This window comes from Amphiura filiformis, chromosome 2 (genome assembly GCF_039555335.1).
Source record: "Amphiura filiformis chromosome 2, Afil_fr2py, whole genome shotgun sequence".
In the NCBI taxonomy this organism is placed as follows: Eukaryota; Metazoa; Echinodermata; class Ophiuroidea; order Amphilepidida; family Amphiuridae; genus Amphiura; species Amphiura filiformis.
This window is the reverse complement of record NC_092629.1, coordinates 45,629,166-45,650,457: the sequence shown is the minus strand read 5'-3', so window position 1 is coordinate 45,650,457 and position 21,292 is coordinate 45,629,166. Positions and strand designations below refer to the sequence as shown.

The following is a 21,292-nucleotide window of genomic DNA, read 5'->3' as shown; positions in this document are numbered from 1 at the left end:
ACTTCAAGTTTACTTCGAGTACTGTTAAATATCAAAAATATCAATTTTAATGATTTGCCATAAAATGTGTATTACATTGCAAATTTCAAAAAATCAAAATTATTTGATATCAGAAGGACATTCTTCGTATTCAGAATGCAATTCGATATGTCTGATGTGCTCTAATGTCCCACAATAAATACTGTCCAAACGTTCATACCCCATCCCTTAAGCATGCTGGCCTGTATGGAAAGAGAAGGTCGGGCCAGTGTAAGGGCTGAAAGGACATGAGCAAAGAACTTTTTGGTTTTACAAAGAACCCAATTGGTATTCCATGGGGTACTTTGTAGAACAAAAAAAAGTTCTTTTCCAAGAAAATGGCTTGAAGAACTTAAAAGAACCATTAATTAAAAAAGGAAAACCCTGAAATGGTTCTAAATAGAACAGAAAAGTTTCTGCAGCCAAGATGGTTAAAAGCGCATTTCGTGATCCACAGCATCACCCCCCACAAAATTTCTTGCAGAATAATTCGTTTAGCAAAGACAGTGGCGGATTTAGGGGGGGGGGCGCAGCCGGCGCGCGCCCCCTCTATTTTTTGACTAGCCAAGGGCGCCGGCCTAACTTAGAAATACAAAAATGAAAGAAATAAAAAAAATTGAACAAATTCGCCATGAACAGCAAACACTGGGCCAAAGTTTTTTCGGGGGTAACCCCTTAACACCAATTTTTAGTCAAATCGACCAAAAGGCGCCCCTCTATCAAAAATTCCTGGATCCGCCCCTGAAAGATATCGTGAAATTTGAATTTCGTTCTGGTATACCAGAACGAAATTACAACACTTTGTCTAGATGGAGCAGTGCAATACACATAATCATGCATAACTCGTAAACGCAAAATCAGAATCAAATGAAAATTTGGGAACCTTTTTTGTGGATATCTACTGAAAAATGTCATAAAATGAGGATGCTAGGATCACAAAATACTCCTGTAAGTTCTTTAGTACCAAAACAGGGAGGTGTAAACTCCATTTCACTTTCCTTAAATTTGTGATGAATCCCCGAATTAATTAATTATATAAAGCTTACAAGTTCTTTATAGAACCTTTTAAAGTTCTTTATAGAACCTTATCATTGCTTAGGGTGCTGTATACAGGACAAAAAAGGTGAGAGTGCATCATAATTGTTGGCATTTGGTGAGAGAATGTCATCACAGTCATTATGGGTGAGAGAGACTTTTGGACCTAAGTAGGGCCAAGGGGAGGGCACTTCAATATGGAATGGACAGGTGTTGAGCTGACACTTTCCACAACCTCGGTAAGAGCAAAATGTCATGGGTCATTCAGTGAGAACATCATGATTTTTAGCATTCAGTGAGAAAGCATGTCATTTTGGGTGAGGTAGATTGTTTGGACCCAAGTAGACGTCCTATGGGGAGCCTGGGCACTCAATATGGTTGGATATAGGTCGCAGTTCCCTCAGACCGCGATATCCATACAAGAGAGGCGAGTAGCGCAGATACCGAGGTTCGCAGCGAAGAGAAGAAGACATGTATAGCGCCAACATCAAGACGTGCAGCCCGAGGGCCTCAGAACTCGGATTGCTTGTGGATATGGTAGCAGCAAAGTCAAGACCTCATATTTGCTTGTGTATTAGCTTGTATTATGGGTAGGGGCCAAGGTTCTATATTAGAATTAGTTTTAAATGCCTTTGTTATTTAAAAATAAGTTCCGGTAAAAAAAATCAGTGATACCGTCAAATGGAAAGATATGGGGTCTTTGGGTGACTAACAGCCCTACATAAGCGTTTTTATGGCTGTTTAGGGGGTTACCCGAGAAAAAGAAGATAGAGAAGCGACACTTCGTACAATTAACGTGCAAACGGCCTATACCGATGCGAGGACAGAAAATGTGTCTCTTGTGCTAGTCTCGGGCGCGGGCCAGACTGTATGCGGTATGAACGACGAGTGTCTGGACCACATAATTAACTGGTTGTGTAGGAGACTATAACGAGAGTCACATTTTCTGTCCTCTGCTGTCCTCTGGAGTGTCGCGGGCTTGGGGTTACTTGTATACAATGATGCCATCCTCGAGCAGGCCCTCGCATTGAACCTAAAACACAGACTTATTTCATGGGAAATACCAACTCGAATCACTAACTTTTCCTTGAAATCTTCAAAAGATACTTTCACTGCTTTGAATAAAGATAATTATTGCTGTGTGAAATAAAGAATGCACACCATTTTTGGCATGGCAAAACTAAGGGGGGGGATATTTTTTGCAAAAGGGAAGGGATTTGTGGCAAGTCAAAGGGGGGGGGGAGATATTTTTGACACAATTATGGGGTGGGATGGTGGGATATATATCCAGTTTTTAGACAGACTTGTGTAAAGTCTTTGAGCTTCAAAAAAAGGGGCTTTTGGTATTTTACACTATTTACATGATCAGGGTGAAGTTTAGTGGGAAACGGGCTCCTTTACCTTTTCCCTTCTTGATTTTCTCATTTTTTGTCAGTGGGGCACTTTCTCTTTCAATTTTTGTCAGGAGAGGTCCCCAAATGGCTACGCTACATTTCCTACACATAAGTAACAAAATAGAAACAAATTACACAACTTGGTTGTTTTTGAGGCTATATACATCCTGTCACTGTATTTTTCAAATACAAAACTTAAAACATGTTCAAAAATTCAAATCTGTGTGACTTGTATATCACAACAAAAGTATGGGCATTTACAATTGCAATAAATAATACAGCTAGCAACTGACTGTATTGAGACTAATTTTGTTACAAGAATCAATTTCTTTCATTGAATCATGCAGTAAGTGAAGCGACTCAGATGGTTTTTGATTCCCTCAAACTGGCACGAAATCTAGGCCCTGGATGCAAATTAAGTCGAATATGGAATATTTATAAATATATGGAAATTTTATAGTCAATTTATCAACTTTCTGTAAACCAAATGACTTGCTTTTATTATCAGTTGATACATGATGGCCCACAATTTTGAGTCGGGCTACCATGTGTGACAGCTCTAACATCTCAAAGAATGCATCAAAGCAAAACGTTTGAAGATCTGAATAAAGAGTTTAACTTCAACAATTCACTATTTTTCGCTCACCTGGAACGTTTCACTAGATTGACTAGCAGGTTATCCCAACCAGCGTTCGAAATAGGGCCGGTCAGCCGGCCATTGGCCTGTAACTTTTTGGCCTGGCCGGTAACTTTTCTGACTGGCATCTAGTTGCTGGCCCGGCTGGCCGGTAACTTTTTAAGGTCAAGCCCGGCTGGCCTGTAACTTTTTGAGGCATATTTCGAACACTGATCCCAACTAGGATCTATTTCTAGTCCTTGGTCCTAGAAATAGATCCCGATGCCGGGGGGGGGGCACTACATTGCAACACCCTATGACGTCAAAATCACATGACGTCATCAGAAAGGAATGTCTCGTTTGTGATGATCATAGTATCACAATCTGCTGAAGACACTAGTAGAGCTAGTGAAAATACCAGACTACAAAATAGTGTAGTGTTTGAATTAAACTCTTGATTAACTTTATCTACCACTACGCATGAATATCCACCCATATGTTAGAAGATCTGCAATCGGTATGTTGTGAATTTATTGACTCACTTTGATGCCGAAATCTCACTCCTGAAATTTATTTAATAATTAATATGTGTATGCAATATTTTATCTGTATCATAGTTGGATTACAAAATACAGCTTAAATAAAACCAAGTAAATCAAATCTGAAATTTTATATTCAAAATTGCAACTAAATAAAAGTTGGAATTCCTTTTGCTACAATGTCGTGGTTTTATCAAATTTCTACAAACATTTTGACTGCTCAGTGCCAGAAGTGGGTAAGTGCAATAGCTGTCATGTGTTGATGAGTGCAATATACTGTGTGTATTTTGCCAAATGTTCACTTTTGCACTTACCCACTTCTGGCACTGAGCAGTCGATTCGAATACCAAGAAAAACCATGGACTTCACCAGGCATTCCTGTTTCCAATAATGCTGTTTTACTAGACAGCCCTATGTGCAAAAACACCATTTTGAGATACAAGTATTTTTGTACGAACGGCCTTCTGGCTCTCGCTCACACATTATTTCATGCATAATGTTGTACTTAGGCCTTAGGGCTTCAGTTTGTGGCTTCAGCTTGATTATGGCTATAAGGTGCCCAGTGTTGTAGGATTATTTTTGTACCTAAATCTCATTTTGGCCAAAAAATGCACTTATGGCCTTTTGGTTTTGACTCCTGCCACCCCTCTATACCACTTTGGTCCTCTGGCAATTTTTCTAGTGCAAGTAAATTGCATCCAATCATATTGGTGACAAATCATTATATTTTGCAACATTTTGTTTTTCACTTTTTTTTCCAAATAATCACTTTGATTAGAATTTCATCAAGAAATTGACATGAATCAATTTTAATTCTTGCAAAATCTTATTATTCTTGCAAACATGTACACTTTGAACATTTAAAAGAACCAACTTTGATTGGCCTCTTCCAGTTGAAATCATTCTACCCCATGGCAGACATGACCTTAATCTCCCACTCAGTGCATGTTGACTTCAAATTGAGTCACCATTCATGTAACGCCATTTAAAGATGAAGCCCCACTTTTGGTCCAAGTTCCTTAGGGAATTAGTCAAGGATAAAATGTATCCATGTAAATTCTGTTCTGTCTATCATCAAAGTAACAGGTGTAAGTCAGTTCTTCACAGAAGAACTGACCAAGCGGGGCTTCCTCTTTAAAATTCACACTCCCTGTGTTGGAGATTTTAAGGTCATGTCTTCTGTAGTGGGATTACAAATGGATAGCCCTTTCTCAACAATCTTGTTACAAGATTTTGGCAGGAATTGATTTAGATTCTTGAATTCTAACTGTGACATCAGTGGTCCATCACAAAATACCCTCAAACTGTCCAGATTTTGCTTGCTCAGTTCAGATAAAATAGTTGCCATTTTGACATCATTTCCATGTTGAATTATCTATTTCTTCGCATCACCCTTTCCGCCTTTCTTCTTCTCGTCCTTCTTCTTATCATCTTTCTTGTCCTTCTTGTCCCCATCCTTCTTGTCTCCGTCCTTACTTTTGTCTTTATCATCCTTCTTTTTATCCTTATCGCTTTTTCCCTCTTGTTTTTCCAAGTCTCTATTCTGAATCTTATTATTGATCAAATTATGCAGGGCAATGATCGATCTGATCAACGAGGCCACGTATATGACAAGCATTTGATCGTTAGTCCGTACTGTGAAGGCGCGAATAAACTCGAGTAAATTAACATCGGGGAGAAGGTTGAAGATGTCTTGTAGTTGATAGATGATTTGGTGATTGACAGGAAGTTTGCCAGCCACAACTTGCTCTAGGTAGCTGTGTATGTGTTGCATCTGTGAATGGAGGCCCTTGAGCCCTAACAGCTGGGCTGTGATGCGCTGTGATAAGGTGCCGACACTGGTATCCTTGATGTCTCTGAAAAAAAACCCAAATTATAAGAAGATTTTTCATTGTTAGGCAGGCGCATGATTCTCAATTACTCTCTATAAGGTGCATGAACCTATTTTTTCATGTTCTGTTTTCATACATTGAGGTCTAACACAAACCTACAGTACGGTACGGCCATTTCAACAAAACATGTTTTCAAATTTTGAGTTGTATTGCTCCAGCGGTTATGATACAGGGTATTCAGCAACCTACAGCAAACATGAATGTAGATTTGTATTGAGAAATTATTTTGACACCAAACCTAGAGTTATAACTAAACATTTGGGCATACACACAAAACTATACAAATGCTTGCTTTGGCAACAAATCTCCAAATCCCAAGTATCCACTACCTCCTTTAAATACCCAGAACACCCCCCCCCCCACACACCCGCCCAATCAATTCAATTGCAATATTAAAGATCTCTAGAATAATTTCAATTTACTCCTTATAATATTCTATTGTAAATGCTCTAAACAGCTCTCCTTGAAGGCTCCAGAAGAACTATTTAATGCTCTCCTGCAAATTCCAAAAGACAGTCCCTAAACTCACCTGAGCAGATGCTCAACACCAACTTCCTCAGCTTCTTCTGCTCCCATTTCACTTGGTACGTGTTCAAAGGTCTTAGATGTTGGTGTGCCGTCCTACAAAGTGAACAATGACATAATTATAGGGTGCTGTAATTCACGCCTGCTTGTTTTGTAAGAGGCTGTTATTAGTTAATGGCCGTATGTATATGTGTACATATCCGTATCAAAAAGATGCACTCGTCGGCTACTACTTGTGTCTCTTTTAACATGATAAATACCAGATTTATCTCAAGTGGAGGAATACAGAAACATTACTGAACCATGTGACTTGGAGATGATTTGAAGTGACCTCTGCTTGAGATGAGTCTGGTATTTATTCCTATTTATTATGTAAAAAGAGACACCTGCAGTAGCAGACAAGTGCATCCTTTTGATATGGAAGTACACAAATATATATGGCCGTGTGTCGTGAACTGGTGTTCTCAATAGGGTGGTGTTGTTTCATATTTCAGTAAAAAATGACTTCTTTGTAATAAGCAAGCACCTTTAATCATTTCTAATGCTATCAAATTTGCATTCATTTTAAAGCCTATAGTGTCCTCCTTAATTTGATACCAAACTTAATATTCTGAGGTTTTTAATTAAAAAGTTGTAAGTAATTAAGTAAACGAAGACGAGGGTGGTGCAATTGGGATCACGGAATTGGGATCGGCACCATGTAAAGTCTATGGGAGAAATGAGCACTCTGCTCATCAAGGTTTTTCTTTATTACAACAATGAATAAAGTCTTTAAATAAGATACTGCCTAAAGGCCTAGAATGTACTCTTTAATTTGGTACCAAATTTGATGTTCTGAGATTTGAAATAAAAAAGATTTAATTAATTAAGTAAACGAAGACGCCGGGTGGTGCAAAATTGGGATACGGCACCATGGAAAGTCTATGGGAGAAACGAGCACTCAGTTCATCATGGTTTTCTACATTACAACAATGAATGAAGTCTTTAAATCTCTACTTAAGTTATACTTTAATTTAGTTGATTGATTAATTAATTAATTAGTATTAATTAATTAAATTAATTATTAATTAATTAATTAATTAAATTAATTGTTGATTAATTGATTCATTTTAAATTAACACGGATCTTGGGACACCAAAATCTGAAGACAACCATCTCAGGGTTTTTTTAACTGCCATAAATCAATTGTAATTGATTTTAACAGGCCTGTATTAAATAGCCATTAAATGAATTAATTAAATAAATAAATTATTTATTAATTATCTAATAAATAAATGAATTAATAAATAAATGAATTACGGTAATATTAAATAAATAAATGAATTAATATTAAATAAATAAATAAATAAATATAAATAAATAAATAAATAAATAAATAAATAATACATTGTAGCTACAGACCAAAATTTAATATTTGCTCAGCCTCATTCATAATATTGGAATGTTAAAATTGGACAAAATAATAATATGCACACATTTATATTAGAAATGATTATATTATAATTGCTCACTGCATGTGAGCTATTAAAGAGTGTCAAGAGTAAGAAAATTCAGGTGAATTTGGTAGGGCTTGGTTGATGACGCAACCTCTCTGGATAGTATACAAAAGCAACTTTGCCCAAAAGTATTGCTAGGAAGAATCTGAAGTGAGTTAAACTTGTAGTTAATACCTATATTTTTTACATCACACAATAGATTGGATCTTTTAATTTTTTTAAACTGAGCAAAATTTATGTCTTTTATGTCGGCATGTTTCGATGTACTGTGACATCACACCACAGAAAGTACCCTATTTAGGTGTAAACTTATATCAAAGTAAACATTTTTAGGATGGTTGTTGCTTGCACTTTACAAATGTATTAATGTTGTTAAGGGATCTAAAATGAGCGTTTATTGCGTTTCGACAGTATTTTTTGTGGGACATGAGAGCACCTCAGACCTATCGAATTGCATTCTGAATGCAAAGCATGTCTTTCTGATATCAAATAATTTTCATTTTTTGAAAATCACAATATAATACAAATTTTATGACAAATTATAAAAATTTGATATTTTTCAAATTTTGATATATAACAGTCCTCGAAGTAAATTATATAAATCTAATGATATATTCTTAAAGTGTATGTAGCAGGGAGGAAAAGCCGACGGTCAATTGAAAATTTTGACCTTTCATATTGAAGATATGGATTTTTTCCCCAAAAGACCTAATTTTTTGTGTGTGTTTTGGGGAAAAATCCATATCTTCAATACTGAAAAGGTCAAAATGTTCAATTGATCGTCGGCTTTTCATCCCACCTACATACACTTTAAGTATAAATCATCAGATTTATAAAGTTTACTTCAAGTACTGTTAAATATCAAAAATATCAATTTTAATGATTTGCCATAAAATGTGTATTAAATTGCGAATTTCAAAAATCAAAATTATTTGATATTAGAATGACATTCTTCGTATTCAGAATGCAATTCGATATGTCTGATGTGCTCTAATGTCCCAAAATAAATACTGTCCAAACGTTCATACCCCACCCCTTAAGAATACACTAAGATTTTAGTATAAAGAGGCCCTTTTAGCAATTCAAGTATTATTTTTGTATTTTCCTCAAATTTTTATGGAAAATTTTGTAACGTGTCATTCCGTGTATCAAAAAAATACATCAAGTAGGGGTAACCCTATCAAAGTATACATTTTTGGGTGGGCTATTGCCTCTACTTTGCACCAATAAGGTTGTTTTTTAGATAGGTGCTATGGTTTGGATGTTACATGTTTTTGAGGAGGTGCTACTTTTTGACAACTTTTTCATGCATATTTGGATTTTTACCTGATTTAGACTTACCCCTACTGAAAATTAGATGCCATTTTTGGACAGATTGGACTTATTCCATTCAGAAAATGTTTACTTTTGCTATGATAGGATCTATAATTTGGAAGTTATGAATGTTTCAATGCAAAATGATGAGTGATCCTAGAAATTTACTGACGAAACACAAAGGAACACCACTTCAAGACACACAGCCATATCATGTGTCTGAATCTGAGCCTTCCAGATATATTGTTCCCAAAAACATGTTCCCTCAGCTCAGCAGGCCTGATAAACTCCAAAATGCAGCTGGTAAAATCATACTGGGGCTCCCACACAGATATCCCACCAAAGTACTTCTCAACAACCTGAAATGGGATAAACTGGATAGCCCCCGTAATTTCCATCTAAATATAATGGTGTACAAAAGCCTTTGTAATCTACTCCCATCTCCCCTGTGCAATATTTTCCACACAGTTGCCTCTAGTCACAGCCATCTGACTAGAGCAGGGTCACAAGGTAACCTGGTCATCCCACCTAGTAAGAGCGAGTCTGCTAAGAGCCTAAGAGAAAATTCACATCCAGAAGCGTGGTCTATTTTAATCTATTGCCAACCCATGTTATTATGTTAAAGTTCCATTGCCTCCTACACCAGGCCATTGCAAATCAATGTGCAATTTAATTATGGTATTTACTTCTTCAGGTTGTTGCATGTTGGTTGGCTGCAGTGCGGACTTTGTCTGCTGGCTGTCATAGAAGCCTGCATGGATACTGCTGCCAGCACAGATGTGCTTCTTTGGTGTGTTCTTAAATGATATTAAATCTATGGTATGTAATTCTTTTGTAATGTATTTTGTATTTTGATGTATTTTGTTTGACCCCTGGGCCAAACTTGAAATCAGTGTGGACCACTGAGTTTGTTCCCCAGGCAAAATAGATCTAATAAAATAAATAAAATAAAATGAAACCTTCCCCAGGGTTCTGGTACCAATAATCAGCTTTTGACCATAGATAATGTAAATTTAAATTAGGTCTATACTCACATCATGTACTTCTTCCACTGCAATGTAAGCCTCTGTTGGTAGACCTAGTTCTTTTGGTTTGGCGTCTATAATGCACAGTATCTGAAAAGAACAAATATATGTGTACATAAGAGTCATACAGAGTCTTAGCTAGCTAGCCACCTGTCTGCATTTTAGACAGGGAGTTTGCGCCTGGGACAGGCAAAATTAATGCCTTTGACAGATGCTAAATAATTGTAGGGGTTGAGAAAGGCTTTTTCTTTTTACTTTTTTAGTTCACCAGATTTGCAAAACAAGGCCATAGCAACACATTATTTGAACTCTTTGTACCCCGCAATGGGTTGTAGAAGTCTGGTAAATGTTTTTTAAGTCAAATTAGGACAGGCAATTTTATTCAAATGACAGGCAAACTTCAATTTCTACTAGCTGAGACCTTGGTCATAGATATTGATATTGTTACAAAGAAGAACAACATTGCTAATCAACACAATGAGCAACAAACCCTCAACAAAATAAAATGTTTAGCAAAATATACAGAATACACAATTTGATATGATATAATGATCTTATTGATATACATTTTGTACCCAAGCCAGAGTACAAAATAAGGCTCTCACCTAACAGGTAATTATGCACTCGGGTACCCGATTCAATGCACGCACAAAGAAATTTTTTTTTAAATTGAAAAAGTTATAGACCCTAAAAGGTTATTCAAGGTTGGAAACTATATATAAAAATAAATGTCTACTTTTTTTTTCAAAGCTGGAAAAAGTTTTACATTTTAATTACTGTATTTTTTTGGGGGGGGGGTAACATGTTACTGGAATTTCGACTCCGGTACACCTTTGTTTCCAATGGACATTTTATTGTGAAATTTCATTGTACAAGGAATACATTCCACATAGCCCCCGCATGAAAAGTATTTAATTATCTTTGTAATCACTCAAAAAGCATTTTGTGTGAATTTTACATCCGAACTAGGTGCTATTAAATTTTTATGAGCCTTTTTATTTTACATGTAGAGAAGTCTATGGGGTGTGATTAGAAATGGATGGCAATATTGAAAAACCCTTATTTTGGGCCATTTTAGACACTAAAATGCCCATAAAAAAGAATAGCACTTAGTTCAGATGTAAAATTCACACACAATGCTACCTGAGTGAGTACAAACATAATTAAATACATTTCATTCGGGGGCTATAGCAAAAACAAAAAATGTCCTATACCTTAATGGTTATGGAACAAAAGTGGGTAGGCCAAGGATAAGTGGGAACTCGGGTACCAGGGAATTGGTGAGAACCTTAAAACCAAACTTACCGAGTTGGGGCAGTATTTCCTGACGACCTCATTGACAGCAATGTCATTTTGGTGCAGTTTTGGACCCGTGTGATACCAACCAACTATCTTCTCACGAGCTACAATGTATGTAAAGAACATAGTTAAGTTTATTAGACAAAGAAACCATAAAAATGATAACACATTGTCGGTTGCAACACATAGTGACGTAGTGTGATTTTTCCAAATCTGACGTTACACATATGTGGCCGTCCAGGTCGAAACGCTCGTAAAGTCGGCCCCTGGTCAAATTTGTTTTCTTCCGTGTTTAGAAAATATATATCATAAGCTTTACAATGATATATCATTTGACTTCAAACGATATCCAGAAGCGGAGTTATAACTTCAGCTCCTTCAGTAAAAGGGTACATTATTTTGGCACTACATTATTTCTTTTTTTTCCACATTGCTGGGAAAAAATATCAAATGGTCATAATTGGCGGTCACTTCAAATCATGGAATGTCCTCTCATTGTTAATTGTTGGTTAACCCACCACTTGTACAGGATTTAGCCAAAGCAAACAAAGACTTAAGCTTTTTACTAATGCTATACATAAGTATATATGCTTATTATCCTCTTCAACAATAGGATTAAAGATTGGTGTTTGACTTGACTAAAATGAGAAACATGTCGGACAAATATTAGGGACATATGAATACAACCTCTATGTATATTTTGCACTGTAACTCGAAATACAATTTGCCGACTTTACGAGCGGTTTGAGATGGATGGTCACATATATAGTGACATATTTAATAAGTTTAAAGGTACAAGCTATATAATCCTATTAATAGAACTTTATTCCTTGTTAACTATGAAAGATATAGTTTAATAGTTTGAACCTTAAACTTCAATTTCAAATGGAATCAGGCCATTGAGAGATATAACATTGGAAGAGTATCGACTCTGTTAATTAGTAACATATCCTTCAAATAGGGGGGTCACATCATTCTTTTATCTACAATATAAATGTTTGGCATTAAGTTTTTCAGAAGCATCTTGCAAAATGATGAAGATAGCAATTTAAATGGTTCAAATTGGATAAAGCGTTTTGAAGTTACGCCAATTTAAAAGTTCAAAAATGGCTGTTTTTCAGCATGATTTTGATAAAACGCATGTTTTCGACAATATGGCATGTTTGAAGAATAAAAAAATCAAAATTATATGCTTCCTATGTCCGATTTTCACTTAAAGTTGCTGTATAACTGAGTCTTTCAACATAGATATGTCAAGAGGTACATCATTTGCTTCAGTTTTTGAAAAAGATTACTCCAAATATGGACTAAAACACCAAAATCAAGGATCGTCGCAATCTCATTTTAACCCCTTGCAGAATAAAATTGCAGATTTACGACAATCTCAGATTAAAAATATGAATTGTGAATGGCTGCATTTACACTAAGCCAACTCTAACCCTTGGGTTGAAACACAAAAACAACAACAAAAGCTTCATGTGCATCAAAATATTGTGAGAAATTGCCTCCAAAGTGGGAAAAATCTAGAAAATCAAGGAAATTGCCGCTCAATGTAAAAAAGTGCTACAGAATGAAACAGCAAGTTACGGACACCCTCGGAATAAAAATATCAACTTTGTACATCCATATTCAAGGTAAAACAACTCTAGGACTTCAAGTTGGACCACTGCAGTAGATAAAAACAACAAGTTGGTCATAATATGTTGATAACTACACTCCAGAAATGGAAAAATATGAAAACTTCACAAGTAAGGTCAACAATTTCTATGGGAAAATACACAGGAAAATGGCCAAAAAACAAATGATTCAATATATTGCCATTTTTTAACCCAACATCCTAGAAATTTCTTGTTTACGTCAAAAGAAAGATATTTTTGTGGAGATTCAGGAAAAGGAGTCTCAATTTGATTGCACATGTGGCACACAGTAGGGTAACTCATCATCTACAGTCATCATATCAAAATTTCACCCTTGGACAGCATTTCCTATGGGAAAATACACACGTTTCGGGCAAAAAAAACATCACATTTTCAAATTTATCGTAGAAAAAAACAAGTTGTGCCAAAATAAAGATACATTTCTCATGGTTCAGAAAAAGTAACTTTAAAATTCACTACATCGTTGGCACCGGATCGAAAAACTCACTTTCTAAAGGCAATTTCTTAATTTCTTCTGCGGATCCAGACACTGGTCTTTGCTGATAAATAATCTGGTGCTTTCACAGAGCCGCCGTGTAAAATTCAAAAGGTCAATAGACCTAAAAATATTTTTGTAACTACACATATACTAAATAAATATTTGAAAATGTTTAGAGTCTCTATGAAGAAAACAATTTGATATTTTTTTATGCTCAAAACATGCCATTGTTCATTTATGGGTCGTATGCAGACACCTAATGAGCAAATGTGTGACCCCCCTACTTCAAATATGTTTTTGTCAGATATTTTGTCCTTCAAAAAACACTGTGTTGTAAAAGATATAATAGTATAAGTTTACTGTCAGTAAACCTTTGATGATCATAATCTAGCATACTTTAGTGTGCTTTATGTATCCTATCGTTAATTCAGCCACAGCGTTGTGACTTTCATAAAAGTACACTCTCGTCAATGGTTTACATTGTAACACCAGAACTGCATTTGAAATTGTCAAGGCTTGCTTTAATGGAAAAAACAAGAGCTAGTGGAATTTTTAAAAATTTTCCTAAGAAGAAAAAATAGACACCTTTTGAAACATCCATAAAATTTAAATACATTTTGCATGTAACCAGTAGGCCTACCGTAATTATTACATTTTCTTACCATTAACTTTCTTAAACATGCCATACATATTCTCCAGGTAGTCATGGTCCAAGTACCACACACTGGCATCTTTGTCATCTTCATCAAAGGGAACTGAAATGAAAAAGATAATTATTTACATGACATGTGGGTAGGAATGGGGCCTACTTTGTGCAGAAGGAAGGGTTAGAAAAAAAATTCTGTGCTGGGAACTTGAGGTGACAGGTCATCTACCAAGTAGGCCCTATGTGACCAAATGCATGCTCGCAAGCGCTGCTTTAGCGTGAAGCGGTTAACAGGTTTGATCCAGGGCCCGCCTTTTGGAAAAAAGGTACCAAAAATTATAATTTTGTATCCAAAAAAGGGGCAGATTTGTAAACTTGTGAAAGTTCTGTTCACTTCATTATCTACTAAAATGCATTGGTTTTTTGTACACATTTCTGTATCATGAAAAGTACTATTTACGTGAACGCAAGTTAAAATCTGCCCCTTTTTCAGTTTTTGGAATCAAAATTGTAAAAAATTTAAATTCATGGTAACTTTTTCCCAATTTTTTAAAAATCAAGCACTTGGCTTCTGGAACTCTCCAAATTTGCAAAACAGAAATGATAAATTATGATTTTTTTTTTCCTGCAGCCCAAGATTTTATTCTGGGCATGTGGGAGACACACTCCCTCTGATTTTTAGGTCCCGGCAGAAGGTGACCGCTTCACATTCTAAATTCATCCACAATCCACATTATATTTGTAACAGAAATTTTGTTAACTATTTTCTATCCATTTCATGGCGATCCTGACTTTTAGACCACCCTCGCTTTATATAACTTATAAGGACTTTATCTTAAATTGCATCAAGATTTAGTTTTGCTGTTGCACAGGGTTAAAAAGTTTCCAAACACTTTGAAGTGAAGGTTTAAAGGAAATCTGTACCATAAACTAATCAATGGCTATATAGTTGCAGTAATAATAAAAACGACAAATAGTTAAAGTCCCAAGCTTATATACGTCCAAATAAAGGAGAAATTCTTAATTCCTTACAACAATCAGCGATCAGTTTGTAATCCATGGTGGCGGCCATATTGATACCCGATGTATTTTATTACGCTGTAACGGTACCCCGGTTTTGAAACCAGCGAAATCCGTGCCACGAGCCTCGTCCCTCGTGAACTTTGGTGACACGAAGCGAATACTACCAAAGTTCAGATTCAACATTCGTTCAAAAGAAAAGCGACAATTTTACCCATAAAACTACAGAAGAACATAAAAAATGTATTTTAAGTAATATTTATGATCAACAATGTCTTTTGAGAGCGAAAAGTAAAAACAGCACTAAAAACAAAAATTCGCTGTGGGGTCGCGAATGCCATAGCAACACATGCTCGCCGCGGGTCTGTGTGAAAGGTTACACTACCGCTTGTGGCAGAAAGGATTTGCAAGCAGCTATCATGGCGGCTTCCATGAATCGCAGAAACAAAGGATTAAAAGTGCTTTTTCTTTGTTAGGAATATTCCGAAATTCATATAGACCGTCTGGTAAGTTAAATTTAGGGGTATATAACTATATTAGCCATTGATTAGTTTATGGTAGGCCTACAGATTTCCTTTAAGGTATTGGAAGGAGGGCAGGGCTTCGATAAATGCATTTTGATATCATTACCGTAACCACTCGGGTATAAGCCCACCTTCGGCTATAAGCCCACCCCCTATTTTTCAAAACATTCTGGGAACAAGGGTGCACTCGGGTATAAGCCCAGTTGTAATTTTGGGTAAGTTCTTAAATCAAATCAATGCTTTTCTCTCACATTTAAGAGTAAGTATTAAAAAATATCAGTTGATAATTAACATTCCATACTTATGATTTTTTTAAATTGACATAGATGATAGAAAATATGGGTACATCAGGCATATACAAATGGGGATGATTGTTCTTATTTTTAAATTCAAGTACTAGCCCCTCCCCGGTTATAAGCCCACCCCCATTTTTGAAGTGAAATCTGCTATCTAGGGGGGTGGGCTTATACCCGAGTGGTTACGGTAATAGAGTACATGACATGAAAACAAATTATCAATTTTCATATTAAAAACACAAACCATCGTGCAAATTTTAAAACAAAATTTTTAAGGTCAACCATGAATGATCCTAGCATTTAAAAATAAATCAAGCTCCTCAACAAAACCAGGAGTGTGATTGATGGAGCTCCACCAAATTTTAAACGTGAAGGCCTGACCCTTAGAAATAATATGGGAATTTTCTGAGAGAAATATGTCCATTTTTTTGAGAAATATGCCTAAGGCACCGAACAATCGCTTTTGAGTTTCCCGTCACATAATTTTTGGAAACAAGTGAGGTAACTTTTTCATTATTCATTATTCATTATTTTCGTGACTTTCATTATATGACAAAATGCGAGTGTAAAAGCAAAACACGTTTGATACCAATTCCTTTCTTTTTACTATTATTTTTCTTATTTATTTATAATTTTGTGTGATTTAAGTACATATTATCCAGTTGACGTTGACATGCGATATAAGTCCACTGCATGACAGTCGACCACTGTCGCATATCTTAATTGATATGTACATGACAAATCTTTAATACAAGCGTCAGCAAAGTCCCATCAAATTGAAATCAAAATACTGAAACAATTGCAATTCATGAATTGGTAAGTTTTTACAGCTCCACTATCGAATCTTGCGCCAACAAAATTAAAGGGAAACACCCATGCGTACGTGTTTTGTTGATGTTGAATACCGCATAGTTCTTGCAGCAATGTCATAAACACAACGGAGTTGAAATATATAATTTTTGCTCTTTTGTATATTAAATTTAATTTAAAACTATGTCGAATACTATTTAAAAATAAATAATTGATCAATCGGGACAACAAATATAAAATTAACAGTATTAATATATTTCTTTAATTACCACAAACAACGATATTGTGCAAAGTCACAAACAGCACTGTAGAATAAAAAATCAGACATTGAAAAATATTTTTGTTCAACCGCATATTTTGTGCAACAGTGTCACAATAGAGCAGAGTTGAAATATATAAATTTTGCCATTTTTGTACAGTCAAATTAATGTAAAACGATATTACCAAGTACTATTTTAAAATATATGATTGATATTTATGAAAAGAAATCCAAAAATAACAGAATCAATATATTTTTTTTAAATTCGCACAAACATCACTATTCATTGTGCGATTTCGCGAACAGCACTGTAGAATCATTGATCTGCATGACAGCATTAATCTGTCAGTCCAGTATATGATACGCACATGGAAAAGGACAGCGACGTCAACATATTTACAAAGCGTTGCGAACCGGGCCTACAGGATCTAGGCTATCACTATCAGACGCCAATCAACCGGCCGCAATGAGTTTACTGCCGGTAGCGAAATCGATGTTTTGAATTTGAATTTTCCACTAAAAATGCACGGATTTCATCGGTTTTTTTTTTAAAAATTATAAGATTTTATTTTTATTTTTCGAAAATCGCAATAATGAATTCAAGTGCGGGCCCGAAAATGAAGTGCGGGCGGGCGACTGGAAACTCAAAATCGACTTTGCCAGGCCTAAAGTCAGGATCGCCCATTTCATGATTGGCATTTCGCATTCAAAATTATGATGAGGCAATATTTCAAATGACAAATTCAAATGGTACGGTACATCAGTCATTAACAAACCTATTTTAAAGACGGTGACTTGAGGGGAATTCCTCCACTGCAATGAAAGTGAATGATTTCTAGTTCTGGCGACCTTTCCTGTTACAAAAATAATTGACCTTTTCGGTAAATCCCATAACCCTTTGCGAGTACACTATTTTGCGTCACGCCGCTCTGCGCCGATGGCGATGGCGATGATGGCGATGCGGGATATGCGCACATCGTTTATCGAACATCTCATCGACATCGTTACTGCGGCTGCGCAATGTTGCAAGTCGGCGTGACGTAAAATGGCGAGTTCTCAGGTGTGCTCGCAAAGGGCTATGGAATTTACCGAAAAGGTCAATTTCTTTCAGTCACAAATTTCAAGGGCAACGCAAATGCCGCAAGGGTGACGAATTCGACGTCGCTATTCATAACAAAAGATTCGCATGAAAACAAAGCCCCCGATGCAGAATAATTACTCTAAATTAAAATATATAATTGATGAGATATTGAGCTACATTTTCGTTGTCCTTAATATGTCTGGAAGCAGCTATTATGTCAATAATATTCCTTAAGCTTACGTGCAAAACTGTTGGAAACGTCGACTGATCCATTTTTCTGCCAATGACCCAGCAAAACCCCCACAACTCGACGCTGATTTCTGATCCTGTTGAAGTGATCTACGACACTCAAAAGCACCAAAGGATGAACCACCACCTTCTTGATTTCAGGTGGAGATACAGACATTTTATTTGATTTTAACTACGCAAAAAGAAGCAAAATTAAACAGACAGTCTTTCAGTAGAACACACGTGAATCATCACTTTTCGGGACAAAATGGAGATTGGGTGACCTGCGCATGTGCAGTATGAGCAGACTAAACAATACAGAGGGCAGTATTTTTTCGACCGTGAAATGAAAACTTGCCAGACAGTGGTATACAAGTATTTGGTAGATTCCAACGAAAACGCAACAAAATTTTCCTGCGTGGGTAGCGTAGCATATCGGCAAGAGTGCAGTATCGTGTCGTCGATTGTTCTGCATTTGATGAAAGGTTTGGAAAAGTGAGAGTCTACTACTTTTTCAAATAAATAAATATGGTCATTTTCACGGTAAAGGGTGTAACTTTGGATTTTTAACATTTTGATCCACAGTGTTCTAATAAAGCCACAGAATTCCATGATTTTTGGCCACATAAGTCATCTAGTTAGCAGGCTTTATATAGCAGCTACCTTGGGTAGCATAATCATCTTTGGGAGTTACTGCGTTCAGTTTTAGCAGGCTTAAATGTACTTAATATTGCCATTTTGAAAAACTATAAAAAACAGTAGGCTAACATTTTTGTAAAACCCTGTGTTTTCTTCAGTTAGTTCATGGATAATTTTTCTTATCCTGAAAGTACAGTCATATGTTCAGTAAACACTGCCACATTAGATTTAATTGTGAACAGCCCTGTATTTTTGAGAACCGGACTTCGATATTTGTCGTTTCGGAGGCTTCATTTTCCGTTAACAATTGTTAACAAACTTTGTGGGTGTAGCTTTGGTTCATAATTCTTGGTTATTTCTTCACTTCTTCTTGATTCATAACAGTTGATATCTTAACTTGAAATGGGTAACAAAAATTAGTAGATTTGCAAGCTTTTAAATTTTTTATAAAATCTTGACTTCAAAGAGCCGATTTTCCGTTAACTTTTTTGAAGCCTCCGAAACAAACTGTTCAGCAAGCTGGTGCAAATATAAATAAAAGACCTCATCCAATCTATTTATCAAAATGTAGCAAAGTAGATACTCAAGTCACATGTTTTTAAATCGTGGAGATATATATCACCGTTTGAAAATGGGACCCAATACAAACTTTCCGTTAACAATTGAAGCCTCCGAAACAAATGAAGCCTCCGAAACAACAATAAGATTAATTATCATCTATGCATATCTAAATTGGTGTGTTTCATACTGATATCTGCATTGTAATTATTACTTGATATGCGCAGAATGTCATAAATTTTAAAAAAAATTGACATTATGGTTAATGTTTGAAAAATATACTGATACCCAAAAAAGCCTGTTTCGGAGGCTTCACATGCAAGTTAACACCATACTTAACAAATGGGTGAAAAAATTAACATGTGATAAATCTACAATATCTGCCGCATAGAATCATTGATTCAATACACACAAGAAAATAACAGCTTAGATGATCCCAACACTGTTGTTTTCAAAAAAACTACTTCTGCAAAGTTTGGCATAACTACACAATACCCACCACACCATGGGCACAGCCCTGAGCTGCTTCAAAGGGAATAGCCCCCTCAATTTGATATTTTCTTGTATTTTGACAAATAATCCCCTATAGTCACATCATAATTTCTTTTACATTTTGGTTCTTGGACAAATGTCTTCAACGAAGCGCCATCTATCTAGTAGTTGGACAAATAATCCCCCTACAGTCACGACATGGCTTTTGGGATTTTGGTATTTGGACAAATAATTTCAGACAGAGAGGGCGTGTTGGTTGAAAACAGCCCGACGGTGTTGGTCGGCGTAGACGCAGTGTCTTCAACGAAGCGCCATCTATCTAGTAGTTGGACAAATAATCCCCCTACAGTCACGACATGGCTTTTTGGATTCTGGTATTTGGACAAATAATTTCAGACAGAGAGGGCGTGTTGGTTGAAAACAGCCCGACGGTGTTGGTCGGCGTAGACTCAGTTGAAAACTCATTATTTGAGTACGTCCAAGGTTCCACACCATGGGCCATTAACCAAGTGCGCATGATGTCCAAATAGGATATGCACGCAATTCTTGGTTTTATGTTGGCGCAGTCGGCGCAGACGTAGTTCTGAATTCGATAGAGGGCTTATAGGTCTTGGTTTTATGTTGGCGCAGTCGGCGTAGACGTAGTTCTGAATTCGATATGGGGCTTTGAAAACAGCATGCTTCTTAACAGGACATAGACACACTTGCGTGTAGGTCTTGGTTTTATGTTGGCGCAGTCGGCGCAGACGTAGTTCTCAATTCGATAGAGGGCTTATAGGTCTTGGTTTTATGTTGGCGCAGTCGGCGTAGACGTAGTTCTGAATTCGATATGGGGCTTTGAAAACAGCATGCTTCTTAACAGGACATAGACACACTTGCGTGTAGGTCTTGGTTTTATGTTGGCGCAGTCGGCGCAGACGTAGTTCTCAATTCGATAGAGGGCTTATAGGTCTTGGTTTTATGTTGGCGCAGTCGGCGTAGACGTAGTTCTGAATTCGATATGGGGCTTTGAAAACAGCATGCTTCTTAACAGGACATAGACACACTTGCGTAAACACAATGCACGACTAAACATAATGTATGAGGGAATGCCTCGTTCTAACAAGAAAGCCCGACTGCGCGTTGGGACGAGAGACCTTATTTTTGTAGTATATTTAGAATCAATCGTATCAAATTTTTACTTGAGTTGTAAAAACCATAAAAAGAGTCTCAATCAGTCTCATTAATTTTTATGTATTTTGCTGTTTGTTGGTATAAGAAAATATGTAATAGTAAGTGCAATGCATCGCAACAAGACCAAAGTCATATAATTTGGATTCTATTATTTTTAGAATGTAGTTCAGCCATCAATTCATGGGAGAATTTTCCCAATTTTAACGTGATAAAATGGACTTTACAATCCATACCCGATGACCCCCCCCTTTTTTTTTTTTTATAGTTGCGGCTACCC

General features: G+C 36.3%; 1 protein-coding gene across 1 annotated transcript; it reads right to left on the bottom strand.

The window, feature by feature from the left end:
* Positions 1-2,591: 2,591 nt before the first annotated feature.
* On the bottom strand, positions 2,592-18,433 carry LOC140146282 (26S proteasome non-ATPase regulatory subunit 7-like). Its single transcript, XM_072168074.1, has 6 exons — positions 18,166-18,433; positions 13,952-14,044; positions 11,160-11,257; positions 9,864-9,944; positions 6,024-6,115; positions 2,592-5,458 (listed from the first exon to the last, which is right to left on the bottom strand). The coding sequence occupies exons 1-6, from the start codon at positions 18,329-18,331 to the stop codon at positions 4,978-4,980; spliced, it is 1,011 nt and encodes a 336-aa protein (XP_072024175.1). The 5' UTR covers positions 18,332-18,433; the 3' UTR covers positions 2,592-4,977.
* Positions 18,434-21,292: the final 2,859 nt, after the last annotated feature.

Bases quoted from the DNA above. Each gene is read 5' to 3' on its own strand.
- LOC140146282 (XM_072168074.1), bottom strand. From the start codon at position 18,331: ATGTCTGTATCTCCACCTGAAATCAAGAAGGTGGTGGTTCATCCTTTG. The intron at 14,045-18,165 runs GTAAGCTTAAGG...TTTTCATTTCAG, and splicing joins CGTTTCCAACAGTTTTGCAC to TTCCCTTTGATGAAGATGAC. The intron at 6,116-9,863 runs GTGAGTATAGAC...TTCACTTTGTAG, and splicing joins CAGTGGAAGAAGTACATGAT to GACGGCACACCAACATCTAA.